The sequence below is a fragment of the Suricata suricatta genome, chromosome 12 (genome assembly GCF_006229205.1).
Source record: "Suricata suricatta isolate VVHF042 chromosome 12, meerkat_22Aug2017_6uvM2_HiC, whole genome shotgun sequence".
Taxonomy (NCBI): domain Eukaryota; kingdom Metazoa; phylum Chordata; class Mammalia; order Carnivora; family Herpestidae; genus Suricata; species Suricata suricatta.
In genome coordinates, this window is record NC_043711.1 from 83,698,128 (window position 1) to 83,716,781 (window position 18,654).

The 18,654-nt window shown below is 47.1% G+C and overlaps 1 protein-coding gene across 21 annotated transcripts in view; it reads left to right on the forward strand.

Moving 5' to 3' along the window:
* Positions 1 to 18,654, forward strand: part of CEP250 (centrosomal protein 250) — a 53,919-nt gene that overhangs the window by 8,070 nt on the left and 27,195 nt on the right. For 17 of the 21 annotated variants that reach the window (XM_029919300.1, XM_029919298.1, XM_029919291.1 and 14 more), the window contains 17 exons: positions 285 to 574; positions 1,273 to 1,329; positions 2,272 to 2,354; positions 2,582 to 2,747; positions 3,538 to 3,644; positions 3,874 to 4,125; positions 5,720 to 5,816; positions 7,699 to 7,806; positions 8,307 to 8,468; positions 9,244 to 9,422; positions 9,924 to 10,106; positions 11,617 to 11,761; positions 12,508 to 12,654; positions 13,344 to 13,574; positions 14,627 to 14,820; positions 15,043 to 15,170; positions 15,370 to 15,539. In XM_029919300.1, coding sequence (XP_029775160.1) covers positions 389 to 574; positions 1,273 to 1,329; positions 2,272 to 2,354; positions 2,582 to 2,747; positions 3,538 to 3,644; positions 3,874 to 4,125; positions 5,720 to 5,816; positions 7,699 to 7,806; positions 8,307 to 8,468; positions 9,244 to 9,422; positions 9,924 to 10,106; positions 11,617 to 11,761; positions 12,508 to 12,654; positions 13,344 to 13,574; positions 14,627 to 14,820; positions 15,043 to 15,170; positions 15,370 to 15,539 — 2,595 coding nt within the window. In that variant the 5' untranslated portion in view covers positions 285 to 388. Of the gene's footprint in view, positions 1 to 284; positions 575 to 1,272; positions 1,330 to 2,271; positions 2,355 to 2,576; positions 2,748 to 3,537; positions 3,645 to 3,873; positions 4,126 to 5,409; positions 5,497 to 5,719; positions 5,817 to 7,698; positions 7,807 to 8,306; positions 8,469 to 9,243; positions 9,423 to 9,923; positions 10,107 to 11,616; positions 11,762 to 12,507; positions 12,655 to 13,343; positions 13,575 to 14,626; positions 14,821 to 15,042; positions 15,171 to 15,369; positions 15,540 to 18,654 lie in introns of those variants that run through there. The other 4 variants (XM_029919297.1, XM_029919305.1, XM_029919301.1 and 1 more) reach the window with 3 other exon arrangements.

Genomic DNA, 18,654 nt, shown 5'->3' on the forward strand with positions numbered 1-18,654 from the left:
GGAGCTCTTGGTCTAGTGCAGAGTTCCAGAAGGCCTGCCAGGAAACACTGGTCCTGTGAGCTTGTCTCATGGTCCAATAAATTTGGGAAATAATGTTTATCATAGCCTCCCCACTCCTAATCCTAGAGATTAGGGTCCATGTTAGTATTTTAAAGGCTCTGAGGGGTCCTGTCGTAAAGGAACCCACCTATCCAGCTTTGTGGGACTTAGTAGTGAGCATTTGATGAGGAAATTTGAATCACCTGGACATCCCTTTCATCGCCTCTGTGTGCTTTGGTCCCCAGCTCAAGAGGAGGTCCAAGGGGCACCACAATGATCAGAGACATAACTGGGAGAGAACAGCCTCTGGCTGGATAGGGGCCTGTGAGCTTGCCAGTCTGGTACCCCCATGGAGACTCGAAGCCCGGGGCCGAACAACATGAAGCCCCAGGCACTGCAGCTGGTGCTGGAGGAGCAAGTACTGGCGCTGCAGCAGCAGATGGCAGAGAACCAAGCCACCTCCTGGCGGCAGCTGAAGAGCTCCCAGGAGGCCCAGCAGAGGCAAGCGGCTCTCGTGAGGAAGCTGCAGGCCAAGGTGAGGCAGCTGCCCTTCCGGGGAGGCGGAGAGGACACCCGTGAGCACTGGGGGCTGAGGTGGGACAAGGGTTACAGGAGACCCGACAGCCTCTCCCATGATGCCCACAACTACTCCACGAGAGATACAGCCTGTCCCTTTTTAATTTTTTTATACATAAAAAACAAACATTTTTAAATGTTTATTTTTGAGAGAGAGAGAGAGAGAGAGAGAGAGAGCACTAGAGTGGGAGTAGGGGAGGGGCAGAGAGAGAGGGAGACACAGAATCCAAAGCAGGCTCCAGGCTCTGAGCTGTCAGCACAGAGCCTGACTCAGGGCTCGAACTCACAGACTGTAAGATTATGTGCTGAAGTTGAACGCTTAACCAACTGAGCCACCCAGGTACCCCAATATCCTGTCCCTTTTAAAGATGGTGGTCACAAGGGCTAAATTTGTTGTCTATGTTTGCTTGCCTAGGATAGAGCTAGGACATGAGCCTGTGTTTGCTGGTTCCAAAGCCCATAACCTTAACTCTTCAATAGGAGAGGCGTAGAGAAAGTATTATTAACTGACCAAATAGAAATGACAAGATGTTATGGCCTTACCTCACTGTTACCACCCAGACTCTGTTCACAAGTTTGCCCAAGATCCGGGGCCTTTGTTTTGGGCTGTTTGTACCAGGCATGCCCATTGCCCACATCCTGCTCTCTTTGCCTCAGGTGTTGCAGTACCGGACCTGGTGCCAAGAGCTGGAGAAGCGGCTGGAAGCATCTGGGGTGAGTGAGGCCGTTTTGTGTCCCCCCTGGGCCCTCAGTGAGTATGCTTGGAAGGAAAGCCTCGTTTCCCCAGCGAGGGAGGTTGGACTGTGATAAGCAGTGTCTGGTGGAGGTCTCTCTCTGTTCAGCCCCTGAGAGCTTTATCACACAGGTACTTTGATTGGACTGGCTATTCCAGGCCCGTCAGATGCCAGTCCTTGGCTCTCTAAGGACAAAATGCAGCTTCAGGAGACTTAGATGGGAAAGGATGTGGAATCAGAGGGAAGAAATGCATTTTTCCTCCAGAAGGTGTCAGTGTTTATCTGTCTTAGTTCTGGGTCTTTGCAGGCCTAAAAAACATGTTTGTGGCGGAGGGATTTATTTGTGCTGTCGGCTAGGTTGACCTGGCTTTGAAAGGCCCATTTGCCTTTGTTCCAGCTCCCTCTCAGCACATTCTCACACTACTCTCTGAAAAGTTCTCTTAGAGGAGGGGAAGAGCCAAAACTTAGCGAACACCGCTCTCTGTAGGCCAAGCACCGTTCGGCATTATCATAGAATGATGTCACTTAATCCGCAAGGCAGATTTCTGAGAGGAGTGGTAGCTCCTTCATTTGTAGTGAAGACTTTGTGTCTTTGTGTAGAGAAATTGAATAGCCTCCTGAGGTCCATAATGTTGTGTAGTAGAAGTCAAGGCCATAAGTGAAAGATGCATCTCATGCTCTTTTCATTACCAAATGCCACCTTTGAGGAGAGGTTACAGGTTCACTTTTGGAGATGGGGATGCAGTGGATTTACCTTCAGGATGTAGCGATCGAGAAAAGAGGCATATTGCTAACAGAGGCAAGAAGGAATCAAAAGAATAAAAGAAGGAATAAAAAGGTTGCTGCAGAAGAGGGCATCGGGGAATTGGTCTGAGTGGTGTTCTCTTTGGAGGTGAATAAGACATATTTCTATCCGGCTAAGGGACCGATCTCTCATCGGTGGGAAAGTGTGGAGGAGCCGAGTTTGGAGCAGCTGCTGGTCCGGTTGGAGGAGGAACAACAGAGGTGATGAACCCCATATTCTGTGGCCGGGGGTGATTCTGGTAGTCAGTGGGTTCAGCACGCTCAGGGGAAGCCTCGGCCCTGAGGGCATGGGTAAAACCATGCACCTCACCCTTAGTCCTCTAGTTCCTGGCAATGGAAAATTCCAGTATTTGTCCTCTTACTCCAAGAGGTCCAAGGGTTGGATCAAGCCTTTATTTTGCACTTGCTCCTGCCCCTCCCCAGTGCAGGTGTGAGAGTCTAGCAGAGGTGAACACCCAGCTTCGACTGCACATGGAAAAAGCTGACATGGTGAATAAAGCGCTTCGGGAAGATGTGGAAAAACTGACAGTGGACTGGAGCCGAGCCCGGGATGAGCTAATGAGGAAAGAGAGCCAGTGGCAGATGGAGCAGGAGGTAGGCGGAACAGGGGGCTGGGACCGTGAAGGAGCCGGGCTTGTGCTCCAGGCACCTCCATGCTGGTCAGTGCAGGGAAAGGTTATCTTTGGGACCTGGGTGGAACCGAACCATTGCTAAAGTCCCTGAGCCTCCTCCCTACTCGGGCCAGCTGCTTTGCCCCTACTGTGGCTCTCGGCTGACTTCTGTCCTTACCTACCTAGTCAAGGTTTTGCTGGTGGGTGAAGTGACACTCAGGGCAACTCTGTCCCTGCATAAGTGGCCAGCTTCGGTTTTAGATGGATCTGAAAGTTCTCTGACTCCCCTATTCCAGGGGCATGTTTATCTAGATGCTAAGAAGGTAGTTACTGAAACTGAACGGGAAAGGAAGACCAGATACAGACCCTGGGGAATTTTCAGATCCCAGCTAATGAAACTAATGTCTCCTGAGCCTTTGGCGCATGCTGTGTATTCTGCTAGGCGATTTACATGTGGTATGCCCTTGAATCCTTATTTTAAGTCTATGGTAATAATGGCAGTGGTTTTTGAGGAGCTATTGTTTATCTTTTTCTGATCAGCTCAGAGGAAGGTCATATACCATCTCAGGCCCTTTGACCTCTTGAATACCACTCCTAACTTTATTAAACTCTTCAGCATGACCTGAACATAGGCACCCAGTCATAAGCTGTCCCCCGTAAGTCCGTCTTTCCCTCCCCCCCCCCCCGGGGGAGCCAGGAGGAGTCTGAGACTCCTGTGCTGGCAAAAGACGGTCCTCTGCCCTTTGATATGACCTGGATTTCTGAATACGCAGTTCTTCAAGGGCTACCTGAAAGGGGAGCACGGTCGCCTTCTTGGTCTGTGGCGGGAGGTGGTGACCTTCCGACGCCACTTCCTGGAAATGAAGTCAGCCACCGACAGGTTAGTGTGGGGATAAGAAGGGAGGTTTGCCCCTAGTGATTCTAGACTTAATGAGAGTGGGCTGCTGTAGAAGTGTGGGACAGGGGTTAGAGGGGGATGGAAGAGTGGGCGGGGAGGGATGGTATTGTTGGATTCAGATGATTTTTCCCAGACCTGCTCCTCAGGCCTGATCTCCATGCTCCCTTCCTTGGTCCCTACTGGAGTCTGCTCTTTCCTTGCTTGTACTCAGAGATCTGACGGAGCTCAAGGCTGAGCATGTGAGGCTTTCAGGGTCCCTGTTGACCTGCTGTCTGCGCTTGACTGTGGGTGCCCGGTCTCGAGAACCTGATGGATCTGGGAGACTGGATGGGAGTGAGCCAACCCAGCTGCTGCTTCTATTAACCAAGACCCAGGAACTGGAGAAGGAAGCCCATGAAAGGAGCCAGGAGTTAATACAGCTGAAGAGTCAAGGGGATCTGGAGAAGGCTGGGCTACAGGATCGGTGAGATGGGCTGGGGTCTAGGAAGGAGTTGCTGAGGGTGTTGACTTTTTTAGGGAGATAGAGATGGGTGGCGGGGGGTGGAGGGTATGAAGAGCATTCCTCCCACCAGAAGGAAGGAGCTGGAGGGAGTCTAATTTGGAACCCAGTGCCCCAGTTGAGGCCATGTCACTGTCCTCTGCCTTCAGACCATCTTGCAGCTCATTGTCTCTCGTGTTGATTTATAGAGCTAGCTATGAGTCTCCCCTATCAACACCAGACTACTCGCCATTCCCAGAACAGCCAAGCTCTTCCATGCCCTCTGCCTTTGTACATGCTGACCTTAGCCTGGAAAGCCTCTCTCCCTTCTCCCTCTGCCTCATCCTTTAAGGCATGGCTCAGATGTCACCTCTTCTGTGAATCCTTCCCTGACCTCAGTAGCCTGTTAAACTACTATGCCTGGTGTGGTCTTTTGACCTGCTTGTTACAATATTGATCTCACTGTTTCTCACTGATTATTAACCTTTTTTGTTGTTGTTAGGTTCTTTTATTTTTTGGGTTATGATAAAATAGACTTTTAAAAAATAACATAAGAAAGGCAGGGACATATGCAAAGAGCCCCATTTGAATTTCAGTGCAGAGTTGTGTTTATACCCCATGGCTAGGGTTGTGTCACCACCTGTTGGTGGTGTGTGTAAATAGCAGTCTGTTTTGTTCTGGGTTGGGAAGGTGCTGGGCCAAGGACAGAGACCATGGCTTAGGACGTTTGTGTCTCTAGTGCTTTACGCTTCATCTACCATATACTAACATTCAATGGATGTTCATTTAAAGATACAACATTAAGTTAATGACCATACAGTGAATAAAGATGATACAGAATACAATGATTAAGACTAAAAAAAAAAGAATTTTAACTCCTGGATAGCATCATTCAAGAAATATTTATCTAGGGGCGGCTGGCTGGCTCAGCTGATAGAGTATGCAACTCGTGATCTTGGGGTCGTGAATTCGAGCCCCATGTTGGGTGTAGAGATTACTTAAAAAGATAAAATCTTTAAAAATACAAGAAATATTTATTTAGCTACCTATATAATACCAGATACTGGGCTCCAGGATATAGCATAAAGTGATAAAGATGTGTGATGATATCCCTGAACTTTATGGTTAATATCACAGAGGTTGACCATAATCTTCCCAAATGGCCCCTCCTCTTTCCTTATCAGAGTCAGACCCTTGGGCTGGAGGGACCTTGGGACTGTCCCATGTGGCAATTCTGATGTTCTTATTGGCTTCAGGGTGCTTGACTTCAAGATCAAGCGGGGCCTGGAAGGGCCTGGGCCAGGGCTTTCCTTCAGCTCTCGTGCCCCCAAACACGTGTTCCAGCCTTGAGATGTGGTAAATCCCTGCATGTGTCTGAGTGCTTTTGACTCCCCCTCCCGCCCCCCAGTTCAAGACTATAGCATCATATGGTCTTCAGGGAGTGCAGGGGCCGGGGGCACCCAAGCGACTCTGGGAGGCTGTAGTGGGAGTGTCTGGGTTGGGGCTGGGGTGTGCTATATAGTAGCTCTGTCCCCCTCAGTGCGCTGCCCAAATGACAATGCTGTGCTCTTCTCTTCAGGGTGACCGAGCTCTCTGTTCTACTGAGCCAGGCTCAGAAGCAAAATGAAGACTATGAGAAGATGTTAAAGGCTCTGAGAGAGGCAATGGAGATCCTGGTACATGATCCTTTGTTCTGGAAAGGAGTTGGGAGTGGGCCTATAGCTTCCTTGTCCTTTATGGACAGATAATGCAAGATAGCAGTTAAATGTTCTTTGATAAAATGCTAAAAAATAAATTTTGGCTGAATCTGAAAATTCATTCATTTATACTTCATCAGTAAATACTGTCTACCATCCCTCTTATATTCCTAAGGAAATTACAATGATGTGTGCATGTGATGTGTCCTCATTGGAGAGAGTGAGACATACATTAAGAGGCACACTGGCAAAGGATGGAGATGTGTGACTCAAAACCGAGTCGTATGGGAAACAACTGAGGAATATGGCAATAGGTAGCTTGGAGAACAAAGGGCTAGAGGAAGATATGGTGGCTGCCATCACAAACCTGAAGGACTGACATTGGGCAAGAGTTGACTTGTTTCATGTTTTCTGGGCGGGCACAAGTGATATCAATGACTAGAAGCCACAGGGTGGTAGAGTTTGTCTAACAGCTAGAGCTGCTCGGTAGGTGAACAGTCTGTCCTGTGGAAGAGTGTCCCTGGCTTCACATCTGCCAGAGATCTTATCAGATGGACTCTCTCAAGTTGGACGTGAGAACCTCTGGCTTGATTCCACATTTCCTTTCGTTTCTAAAAATTTTCAGGTCTCTTTTATTAGGCGGGTCCTGAATGCCTATCCTCATGCAAACCCCTAGTATATCCAAGCTGGGATTGGCAGGGATTCAGAGTTGTTTATGCCTTTTTGGTTCCATTTGCAAATTCAAATGTCCATAGTACCCAGATAATGCCAAAGAGTGAAGTGTGTTCCATTGTAAGGATTTGGGTTTTCCAGCACTATCATAGTTTTGGGTACTACAGGAGACACTTGATTTCAATATTAAGGAAACAGTGAGGCGTAGTAGGGACTCAAGGACCCTGAAGAATACATGTCTCATCTGGAGAAGACACCTACTCGTCAACTTCAGGAAATTATTGCCATGTAGGAATGGGGGCTGGTGTGGCCCATCTGTTAACTTTTTATTTTCTATTTGTATTTGTATTTATTTCTGTTTTTCTAAAGTAGGCTTCATACCCAGCATGGAGCCCAATGCAGGGCCCAAACTCACTACCCTGAGATCAAGACCTGAGCTGAGATCAAGAGTCATATGCTTAACCAACTGAGCCACCCAGGCGCCCCTAGCATCTGTTGACTTTTTGAGAAAAGCCAGAGAGTCAGAATTTCTCAATTCATAAAATCTCTCAATTTATAAATGCTGCTTCAATTTTGTATAGGCCAAAGAAAGCACAGCTGCAGGTCTGTATTTTTAGGCCTTCACTAACAATACGATCAGAAGGACCTGAGGAAATCTTGAGTTTTTAAGTTTACCGCTAGCTCTGGGGCTGGGGGTTTTTCTTGTCTAGCCTTAGGTCTCCAGCATCACTTTGCTATACAGAGAGGCAGCCACCATTCTCCCTCCAATGATAGCTGACATTCATTGAGCATTTCTTGTGTGCCAGGCACGATGTTGAGTAATTTACATGCATCTTTTTCATTCAAGTTTTAACACAAATGTGTGAAGAAGTTGCTGTTAATTATTCCTATGTTAAAGAGAAAGAAGCTCATAGAAGCAGTTGCCTAAGGTTACTGGTCTTAGGAAGGTGACAGAGCAAGAGCTCTAATCCAGGCCATCTGATTTGGAGCTCGGACTCACTTAATCTGAACTCTTAATCACCCCATCACACTGTCCTCAGAGTTCTGGGATATTAGTAGCACTCACCTGTGGTCAGGGAAAAAGTGGGGTTGACAGAAGAGACAGAATGAGATTCCTGATGGTTTGGAGGGTAGAGTGATAGATGCTTCTGAGAGGTTGGCTTATAGCTCTATCTTGTTCCCTGTTTAGGAGAAAAATCATGCAGAATTAATGGAACATGAGGCATCTCTTAGTAGGAATGCCCAAGAGGAGAAGCTGTCTTTACAGCAGGTGATCAGGGAGATAACCCAGGTACTGGTAAGCCTTCTATTTGTGGTAACTGTGTTATGGCTCACTCCTCCCCAGGCCTCCGTGTCCTCTTGTCATGCCTGGATTTCCACTCTCTGAGGTACTTGGGCTTAGGGGCTTTTGGTGAGAATTCTCTGAGTGTATTTGAAGACCGGCACCTGCAGGGGTAGCGTTCTTGTGCCGGCTCTGCCTGCTGGAACAGGCCCCCTCAGTGCCGGCTCCAGTTCTCAGGCCAGTGGCTGGATTCTGGCCTTCGTTGTGTCAGTATCCCCTTCTTTCTTCATTTTTTCACTTATTACCTCAGAGAGTGCTCGTGTTGCTAGTCCTAGGTTTGGGTGACCAAAGGTGAGGAATTGAAGGAATCAATCGTTTTTGCTCTTAGATACCCTCCTCCCAGTCCCCGGGGAGAGGCGTTGAGAAGGAAAACATCAGGTTTGTCCCGTCAAGTCCTCTGTGTGGACTCTAGGCCTTGGGCAGCAGGGTGGTGACTGTGCTGTGTTGGGTTTCAGGTCATGGTGGAAGAAGGAGACAGTATGGCCCCAGGCTATAGTCAGGAGAACTCCTTGCAGTTGGACCACAGTGGCGTCTCCTCCCGGTTTGATTCCCAGGACCCAGACAAGGCTCTTACTCTCGTGCGTTCAGTGGTGACTCGAAGGCGCCAGGCTGTGCAGGTGAGAGTCCCACCATTCCTCCTCAGCCACAGGAGTGGGTGTCTCAACTGATTTGTGCCCCAGGTACCCTCCTGGCCCCTCTCACTGTGTTGACCAGTCATGAGGTGTTTGGTCAGTACCCCCAAAGTGCTCTTTAGAAGCTCTCAGCGTCTGTCCAGTTGTACTTGTGGGTAACAGGCACGTTCTCTGTGCAAGTGGTTCGTTTCACTTTGTGTGCAACCTTCATACAGCATTACGCAAAAGTGGGCAACCAGAGCCCTGGGAGACCGTGGGTAAGTGTTCCCCAGCTCTGATGGTGCCAGCCACAGCTAACTATCTCCATGACTGCCCCCACTTCACATGGGAAGATGATGGACTCTGAGACGCTGGGAACCACAGAAGCCCAGTAATCTCTGATCCTTTGTCTTCTCAACTGGCCACAACAGGCCACATCTCTTTTTTCTTTTTTTAAATGTTTACTTATTTTTGAAAGTGAGAGTGAGACTGGAGGAGGGGCAGAGAGAGGGGGATAGAGGATACAAAGCTGGCTCTGTGCTGACAGCAGCGAGCCTGATGTGGGGCTCGAACTCATGAACTGTGAGATTATGACTTCAGCCAAAGTCGATCACTCAACTGACTGAGCCACCCAGGTGCCCCTCAACCAGCCAGATCTCTGTTCTTAGCTCACCGCTATACCAGCCCTCAGCCCCCTCGCACAGCCCTACTCTCAGGCCCCTGATGCCCCTTCTTTGCTCTTCTTGCTCACCATCTCACTTCTGTCACGCTCCCTCCCCAGGACCTGAGGCAGCAGCTTTCAGGCTGTCAAGAAGCTGTGACATCCTTGCGGAGGCAGCACGATCAGTGGGAGGAGGAGGGCGAGGCTCTGAGACAGAGGCTGCAGAAACTCACTGGGGAGCGCGACACTCTGGCAGAGCAGACCGTGGACCTCCAGGGAGAGGTGGAGTCTCTCAGCAAGTGAGCAGGGAGCTGTTCATCCCACCCCTCCTCCCGAATGACCCTGCAGTCACACAGCTCTGGGCTGTCTTGCTTTGTGTTCTATTTATTCCTGCTCACTCGGTTTTGGGTCTTTGTGATGATTAAAAAAAAAAAAAAAAACAGTTTCCTGCCTAAAAGGAAAGATGAGGTTTTGGGTTTTTTTTTTTTAAATGTTTATTTATTTATTTTTGAGAGAGGGAGAATGCAAGCGAGGGAGGAGCAGAGAGAGAAGGAGACAGAGAATCCAAAGCAGGCTCTGAGCTCTTAGCACAAAGCCTGATGATGTGAGGCTCGAACCCATGAACTGTGAAATCGTGACCTGAGCTGAAATCAGACGCTCAACTGACTGAGCCACCCAGGCACCCCGGAAGATGAAATTTGTAAAGGAAACAGACACCTCTGTCCTTTGACCCTGTGACGTCTGCTTCCAGGAAGAATTTGAGGGTCCAAGGTTTCTGCTCATATCTGGTCTCGTTCCAGGGAGCGAGAGCTCCTGCAGAAGACCAGGGAGGAGCTACAGCAGCAGCTGGAGGTGCTGGAGCAGGAGGCGTGGCGACTGCGGAGGACCAACATGGAGCTCCAGTTGCAGGGGGACTCTGCGCAGGGCGAGAGGGAGGAGCAGCAGGAAGAGCTGCACCTGGCCCTCCGTGAAAGAAAGCGCCTGTGAGTGTGACCAGTGCCCTCCTTCCTGGGGCTGGATTTTCCCTTCGGTTCCTCACCCTCCTCTACCCCACCCCCAACTCTTAGGAAGTGGAGTGAATCACAGCCTGGCATACAGCAGGCTCGCATTAGCTTCCTGCCCCTTCTTTTGCAGGAAGATGAATACAGAAAGTTCATCCAGGCTTTTCTCAATATCCATAAGGGCTGCGGGGGATACAGAAACAAATAAGACACAGACCCTGATCTCAAGCAGTTTGCAGTCTGATGGGGGAAAACTTGACAAGTAAATAGTGAACTGCACATGAGGCCAGATGAAGTATGAGTGAGATAGAGCTTCAGGCTGGGTTCTCTGGGAGCAGGGAGAGTGAGAGTTCCCAACTCAGAGTTTCATGGAGCAGATGGTGGCCTTTGAGCTGGGCCTTGACATGTCTTGACTGGTGGCGAGTGGGAAAGGGGCAAAAGGGACAGATCAGCCAAGATGTTCAGGGTAGGCTGCGCTGGCTGAAGGGCAGGGCTTATTCCGGGAAGTCATGGGAAACAAGTCGGTCAAGAAAGGGAGTTCCAGAGTCAAGAGACCCAGCTAATCCATAAATTCCCCTATCTAATGTCATAGAGAAAGCAAAGACTTTCGAGCTGGCAAAAGGGTGGTTTAAATTGTGGCCCTGCCACTTGGGCAGATCACTTTATTTGTAAGATGGAGATGATAGTTTTTACCTTGAAGGATCATGAGGAGGGTTAGAGTGCTGTTTTGCAAACTGCTGGCATAGAGCCTGGCATGTGGTGGGCCTTCAGTAACTGGTGGCAGGTACTGTTTCTTCACCTTGGGTGTATGTAACCCCCTCCTGTGCCCTAGCTCCTTGCAGCCAGTAGGCACGAAGGCTGCTGTAAGGGTCATGACCCGTGCAAGGAAAGGTCTCCCCTGTATCAAGAATAGACAATTCACGGAGATGATTATTTTTTTTTAATTTAATTAGCATGAATCGAGAATATGTTTATCAGTATCTATAACGATCTGAAAATCAAAGTTACTTAAAAGGGCAAACAGAATACACCTCTCTGCTTCATCCATCCCATTTCCCTTCCTTCTGTAGGTAACCATTTAAATTGCTTTCTTGGGGAACCTAGGTGGCTCAGTCAGTTAAGTGTCCTTTTGATTTCACTTCAAGTCATGATCTCACAGTTTGTGGGTTTGAGCCCCACATCAGGCTCTGCGCTGGGCGTGGAGTCTGCTTAAGATTCTCTCTCCCTCTCCCTGTGCCTCTTCCCCCACCTTGAAAAAAAAATAATAAATTGCTTTCTCTTTCTCTTTCCAGCTACTTTATTCAAATATATGTATGTATTCTTATTTTTCCCAATTTCTTGCCTTTTTCACTTTATATGTCATGGAGGTCATATCGGTTTTTAGAGACCTTCTTCATTCTTTTGCTTGGCAAAGGTAATTACACTACTGTTCCCTTTTGGGGTGTGACCACTCCCTGAGATTGCCCCCAGCCTCCTCTCCCTTCCACTGTAGTCAGGAGACGCTGGCGAGCCTGGAAGCCAAACAGTCCGAATCACTCAGTGAGCTGATCACTCTTCGGGAAGCCCTGGAGTCCAGTCGCCTGGAAAGGGAGCTGCTGAGGCAAGAGCAAACGGAAGTGACCGCGGCGCTGGCCAGGGTGCGTGGGCCTCTACCCCTCACTTGCTGGGGGTGGGGGGGCGGGTTGGAAAGTTGTGTTTCTAGGCAAAGGGCATACGGCCTGCCTCATTCTTCACCCGTCAAGCCACGACCCTTCATTTGTCCTGCGTCACTTAGTCTCTGCTTTTGGATTCTGCCCCTTTCCTTGTACTCTACATTGGAGTTAGAATGGTTCTCAAAAGTATAAATCTGCTTACATCGGTCTCTTTCCTGTAACCGTTCAGTGGCTTCCCAGCTGCTTAGTGCCACATTCGAAGCCCTTTGCCTTCTGGCCTCCTCCTCTCTCCATAATCTGTCCTAACTCCCCATCTACCTGGACTCCTGCCACATCCTCAGTTTCACCGAGCTTTTTCATGACTCTGCTGCTTCCCATGTAGTCTTCACTTCCGCTGGACTGCTTCTTTCCTCTCCTCTCACCACAAACTGCTCCTCACCTCCCAGTACCCAACTTAATCGCCAGCTCTCCTACCAAGCACTTTTGACTCCCCCAAACCCAATGAATGCTTTTCATTTCTGTGCTGACAGCTAGATCAGAGCCTGGAGCCTGTTTCAGATTCTGTGTCTCCCTCTGTCTCTGACCCTCCCCCGCTTGTGCTGTCTCTCTCTGCTCTCAAAAAAAGAAAATTTACACACAATAAAAGATGGCAGCAGGTGTTGGGGGTGTGAGCTGTTCACCGTGACAGGAAAACGGGAACAAGGAAACTGGTTAACCCTCTTTGTTTTTAGGCAGAACAGTGTGTTGCGGAGCTGTCGAGTTCTGAGAACAGCCTGAAGGTGGAGGTCGCTGACCTTCGAACTGCAGCTGCGAAGCTCAGTGCCTTAAATGAGGCTTTGGCCTTAGATAAAGTTGGACTGAACCAGCAGCTTCTCCAGGTGAGTGCAGATTTCCCTGATCCACAGAGTAAGGGCTGGGCCCTGACAGAAGGCGAGCCAGTGACTGGTAAAGCTCATGCCCACAAGAGGGAAGAGTCCTCAATGGATCAGTGCAAGACAGATCAGCTCTCAAATGTGGTCCTGAAATGAGCAAAAGGAACATTGATGGAACAGAGGACAGCAAAGACTATAAGGCTTGCACGTAGCCATTAAAAATAGTCTGCTCTCACACCTACAGCACAATCACCTTGGGACTGGAGGACTAGGAAAGAGGCCTGTGTCCTCTGGAAGGAAGACACAGTTTTTAATCTAATTGCCTGAGATAACAGCAATCATAAGAAAAGGATCTGCCGAAGAGTCTACATCTCAAAGAATGTGTTCCCTATAAGTTGCAAAGTTAACATGTCTCTTCACTACTCCTGTTCCCTTGAGCCCTAGAAATGTTCCAGATTCCCTGTATTCTGAATTCTTGAGAGTAGGGTTTTGTTTCTTTAATCTCCATTCCCAGCATCAACCCATCTAGTGCCCAGAAAACAGGCACCAGACCAAATACATGCATAGTCCCCCCTCTCTTACAAGCCCTCCTCTGTTCCTCTTTGGAGCATAGATTCATGTCTCACTTGGACTTCCATCTTAGCACTTAAACTGTGACCATTTGTCTTTGGTGCCTTTCCCCTTTTGACCAGTAGTTGGAACAGGAGAACCAGTCTATATGCACCAGAATGGAAGCAGCAGAGCAGGCAAGAAGCACATTGCAGTTGGGCCTGGCAGAAGCCGAGAGAAGCAGGGACGCCCTCCAGGAGAAGAACACTCACCTGGAGGCTCAACTGCAGAAAGCAGAGGAGACTGGGGCCGAGCTGCGGGCAGATCTCAGGGACGTCCAGGAAGAGAAGGAAGAAATTCAAGAGAAACTAAGCGAGGTGAGAACACAAAACCGATTATCATCCTATTAAGATACTACACGTACTCGGGGCGCCTGGGTGGCTCAGTTGGCTAAGTATCCGACTGGCTCAGGTGGTGATATCACTGTTCCTGAGTTCGAGCCCCGTGTCAGGATCTGTGCTGATAGCTCAGAGCCTGGAGCCTCTTTCAGTTTCTGTCTCCCTGTCTCTGCCCCTCCCCTGCTTGTATTCTGTCTCTCTCTCAGAAATAAATAAACATTAAAAATAATAACAAAAAATACCACATGTACTCATTGTAGAAAATGAAAACTCTACAGAAATGATTCAGGAAGTGAAAAGGTCTTACTCCCTAAAAGTGACCAGTGTTACTTGTTTTGGGTACATCTTCCCATTTTTTAAAACAATTTCCATAAAATCCCTCAGATTCCTCCCTCACTACTTCACACTCCACTTTGATTTAGATGCCTTTCCTGGATGCTCTAATGGTACCTCCTGCATCTTCCAGCCGCCACAATTTCACACTGTATTGTAACTATCCGTTTACAGTCACCACCATTAGACCAAAAGCTCCTTGAAGGCAAAGCTGTGTCTTACTTGTCTTTATTCCTCCATTTTTTAGCATAATGTCTAGCAGACAGCTGCAGCTCAGTAAATTTTTTCTGAACCAAAGACCCAACTCAAAGATCATCTTTCACCTCTACCATACTTCTCAGTGCCTGAAAATGATACAAAAACCTTCCTTCCCAGAATCCCTTTTTCAGAGACTAAGATGTCTCAGTCTCTTCCTGATGTTATGTGTTTTAATTCTAAAGACCTAACTAACGCACCTTAGAGGTAGTTCTCTTGCAGCCCCAACACCGGGTCTTGCACGAAGAAGAGCATGTTTCCTGGGCTGGGAGGTCCATAGGTTGATGAGGGAAGTAGATAAATGCCACTTGAGTGAATGGGCAACGCTCAGGAGACTCACAGAGCTGGGTCCAGAGTCTCTGAAGGGCCAGTGGCCCCTGGTGATAGCAGCCCTGGGGGGTTCCTGCCTCTGCCCTGCAATCTCGTGGGTTTCTTCCTCTCAGGCTCATCATCAGCAAGAGGCAGCCTTAGCTCAGCTGGAGCAGCTGCATCAGGAGACGAAGCGACAGGAAGAGGTGCTCGCTCGGGAAGCGCAGGAGAAGGAGGCCCTGGTACGGGAGAGAGCGGGCCTAGAGGTGCGGCTGCAGGCCGTGGAGCGAGACCGGCAGGACCTCTCTGAACAACTACTGGGGCTCAGGTAGGGCCCACACCCAGTTCAGCCGAAGGCAGAAAGAGTTCTGCAAGGCAAGGGGTGGCCAACCTGAGCTCCCTGCTCAACGTAAATGGATCCTAAATAAGTTATGAATTTGTAATTGCCCCCTACTTTCTCTGGGTAGTCAGTACTTAGAATCCAACTCCTCTTAAGGAAGGTAAAGGGGCCTGACAAGTAAGACCTCTTCCTGATTCCTGAACCTGACAGCTCAGCCAAGGAGCAACTGGAGAGCAATCTGTTTGAGGCCCAACAACAAAATTCTCTGATAGAAGTTACCAAGGGACAGCTGGAGGTCCAGATTCAGACTGTCACTCAAGCCAAGGAAGTAATTCAAGGTAAGACCCTCCCAACTAGGATGGGGACACTTCATTCCATGGGGATGTTGAAAGCCAGGAAGGCAGTGGGAAGCTTTCAGAGGTCCTCTAGCCAGGCCCAGGGCCTCCTGGATGGGAGTTGTTTATGAGATCTGGGGAGACAGAGTGAGAGGAAGAGGGCAGAGGCCCAGCGAAAGATCACCGGTCCCTGGCATCTTAGGGGAAGTGAGGTGCGTGAAGCAGGAACTGGACACCGAACGGAGCCGGGCAGAGCAGGAGCGGGAGAACGCAGCCAGACAGCTGGCCCAGGCTGAGCAAGAGGCGCGCATTGCCCTGCAGCAGCAGAAGTCAGCCCATGAGGAGGAGGTGAACCGGCTCCAGGAGAAATGGGTAGGTCATGGACGTGGCTGGGGACAGGAGAGGCAGATGTGGCCTCCCTCCAGTGAGTGTTCCACCTGCTGACTCTCGGGACAGATAATGCTGCTTATGAGAGTGAAATCTGAGCAGGACTAGCCTGGTCACCATGGTGTAAAACCCAGCTTCTAACTAGTAATTAAGATGTAGTAATTAATAGATGAAAAACATTAAGAACAATTCATGGCGTATAGTAAACTCTAGACTTGTGTTAGCTGTTGTTGTTGTTGTTTGAGTGTGCACAGAGACTTAAACATGGATCCTGGGATTTAGACCAGGTTACTCTGGCCCCAAGATGTAAAGGGAGCAGAGGAATGCCTTAGACCCCTTCTTGCCCAATGCAGAACTGTGTTTCTGTTGTCTTTTAATTATATATAATTTAATCCATCTGCTTTTATTGTGACTATAGGTAGATTTGGGTTCATTTCCACCATCTGATGCTGTTTTTCCTGCCTTTTTATATCTTTTGGGGTGGGGAGGTCACCTGTCTTAACTTCTTTTAGGGAGTTCAATTGGATGGTTAAGTTGTATTCTTTTCTCAGTTCTTTTTCTCTCTCTACTACTTTGGATAGTCTATTCTCTATTTTTAAAAAAATTTTAGGGGCACCTGGGTGGCTCAGTCGGTTAAGCATCTGGCTTTGGCTCAGGTCATGATCTCATGGTTTGTGGGTTTGAGCCCCACATCGGGCTCTATGCTGACAGCTAGCTCAGAGCCTGGAGCCTGCTTCGGATTCTGTATCTCCCTCTCTCTCTGACCCTTTCCTACTCAAGCTGTCTCTCTCTGTCTCTCAAAAATTAGAAAAAAAAATTTTTTAAACATAAAAAAAATTTTTAGTTGTTTCTTCTAATATTTAAAAATACATACTTAATAAAATCTTTTTTTATGTCTTTTATTATTTTATTTTGAGAGACAGAGTCAGAGAGTGAGTGAGGGAGGGACAGAGAAAGAGAGGGAGACAGAATCTGAAACAGGTTCCAGGCTCTGAGCTGTTGGCACAGAGCCCAACGTGGGGCTTGAACCCACGGACTATGAGATCATGACCTGAGCTGAAGTTGGACACTTACCTGACTGAGCCACCCAGGTGCCCCTAAAATCTTAAGTTTATCAGTATGCTTACCATTTTCCTGAATGATATAAGGACTGCATTTACTCCTCCCAACCTATATAGTGTTTTACTCAATGTGTTTTGTTTTAACTAATTTATTAACTCAACAAATTAATTTGACTTGTTTTAAACCATGAATATTTGTTTAGATACACTGAAAAAATTACAAATTATTTTCACTCATCATCCTTTCTTGCATATCAGACTTTCTATATAGATTTATTTTCCTCTTTGAAATAGAATTTCTTTGGTGAGGGTCTGTTGGTAGTTAATTATCTGAAAATATTTCTGTTTTACTTTTATTCTTGAAAGATAGTTTCATTGGGTATAAAATTATAAGATGATAGTTATTTTCTCTCAGCATATGGATTATTCTATTGTTTGTGTCAAGAAGACCCTGATTAGTTGTTTGTCAGACTTCTTACTATATTCTCCATGTATCTTGACTCTCTGTTACATTTTCTATGTTCATTTTTCTTTTTCTATACTGGATTGTAATGATTTTTCAGATCTGTTTTCTACTCACTGACTCCCCTTTCAGCTGTGTCTAATCTGCTATGAAGTCTATTCACCAAGTTTTATATTTCACTTATTAAAGTGTTTTTTATTTCTAGACATTCTATTCAGTTATTTTTTCAAATCTTGGTCATGTTTTAATCTCTTTTCCCTAATTTATATTTTCATCCTCTCTTTTATTCTTTAAACACATTAAACATATTTTTATGCTCTTTAATAAAACCAATAACTGAAGTTGTTTTGGGCAGGGGCGCCTGAAACATTTGGTTAATGTCTCAGTCGGTTAAATGTCCAACTCCTGATTTCATCTCAGGTCATGATCTCGTGGTTAGTGGGATCGAGCTCCACATCAGGCTCTGCATGGATAATGTGGAGCCTGGTTGGGATTCTCTCTCTCTCTTTCTGCCCCTCCCCTGCTCATGTACTTGCTCTCACTCTTACCCTCTCTCTCTCTAAAAAATAATTAATTTTTAAAAATTAAAAATAAAATAAAAATAAAATCTTTTCAGGCCAGACTCTGTTACATGTCTTTTCCATTGGTTCTCCTGTGTTTTACGATTCTTGACTCTGTTTGTGTTCTTTAGAAATTTTTCTGTGGGAATCCTTTTAGGCCTAAGGTAAAAGAGTTTTTCTTCAGAGGATTTGCTTTTGCTTCTGTTAGGAATTTCCTAGCAGAAGAGGAGGACCCTGTTGTTATCCCCATTTTTATAGTTGAGGAAACTGAGGCACAGAAATATGATAGAAATTAACTGAGGTCACTACTAATTAACTACTAATAGTGTTGGATTAAAAGTTCTATCATCCCAGAGCCACCTTAAAATATTGAAATGAAATACAATTTCTGTTGAAAGTGTTGGGGTCACATTCAGGCCCTGTTCCTACATGAAGACCAGGTTGCAGTTGACTTTTCAAGGGAGACTTTTTTTTTTAATCCTGTGTACAAGTTGAAGCAAATAAATGTTCTTGCTATTTCCTTCTGTGGGATTTTTTGTTTTGTTTTCTCTACCCCACTTTCTCTCCCTTTCTCTTCCCCATTTCTGTCTCTTTCTTTCTTCTCTCTCTCAAGTTTATCTCTCTACTGAGGGCAGTATAGCCCAGGAATACGCAAGGGTTTTTTTTGGGGTTTTTTTTTGTGAAGGGCCACATAATAGGCTCTGTGGACCTCATGGTCTCTGTCGTAATTACTCACCTCTGCTGTTGTAGTACAAAAGCAGCCAGAGACAATATGTAAACAAATGAGCATGTCTGTATTCAAATAAAACTTTAAGTGTGGACACTGAAATTTTAAGTTCACATAATTTTCATATGTCACAAATTTTCTAAAAAATTTTTTACTCCTTTTCAACCATTAAAAATATAAATACTACTATTAGCTCACAGGCCACACAGCAACAGGAGACTGGTCAGATTTTGCTCACATGCCATAGTTTGTTGACCCCTGGTTAGCCCTTTGGAGGTCCAGTTTTATG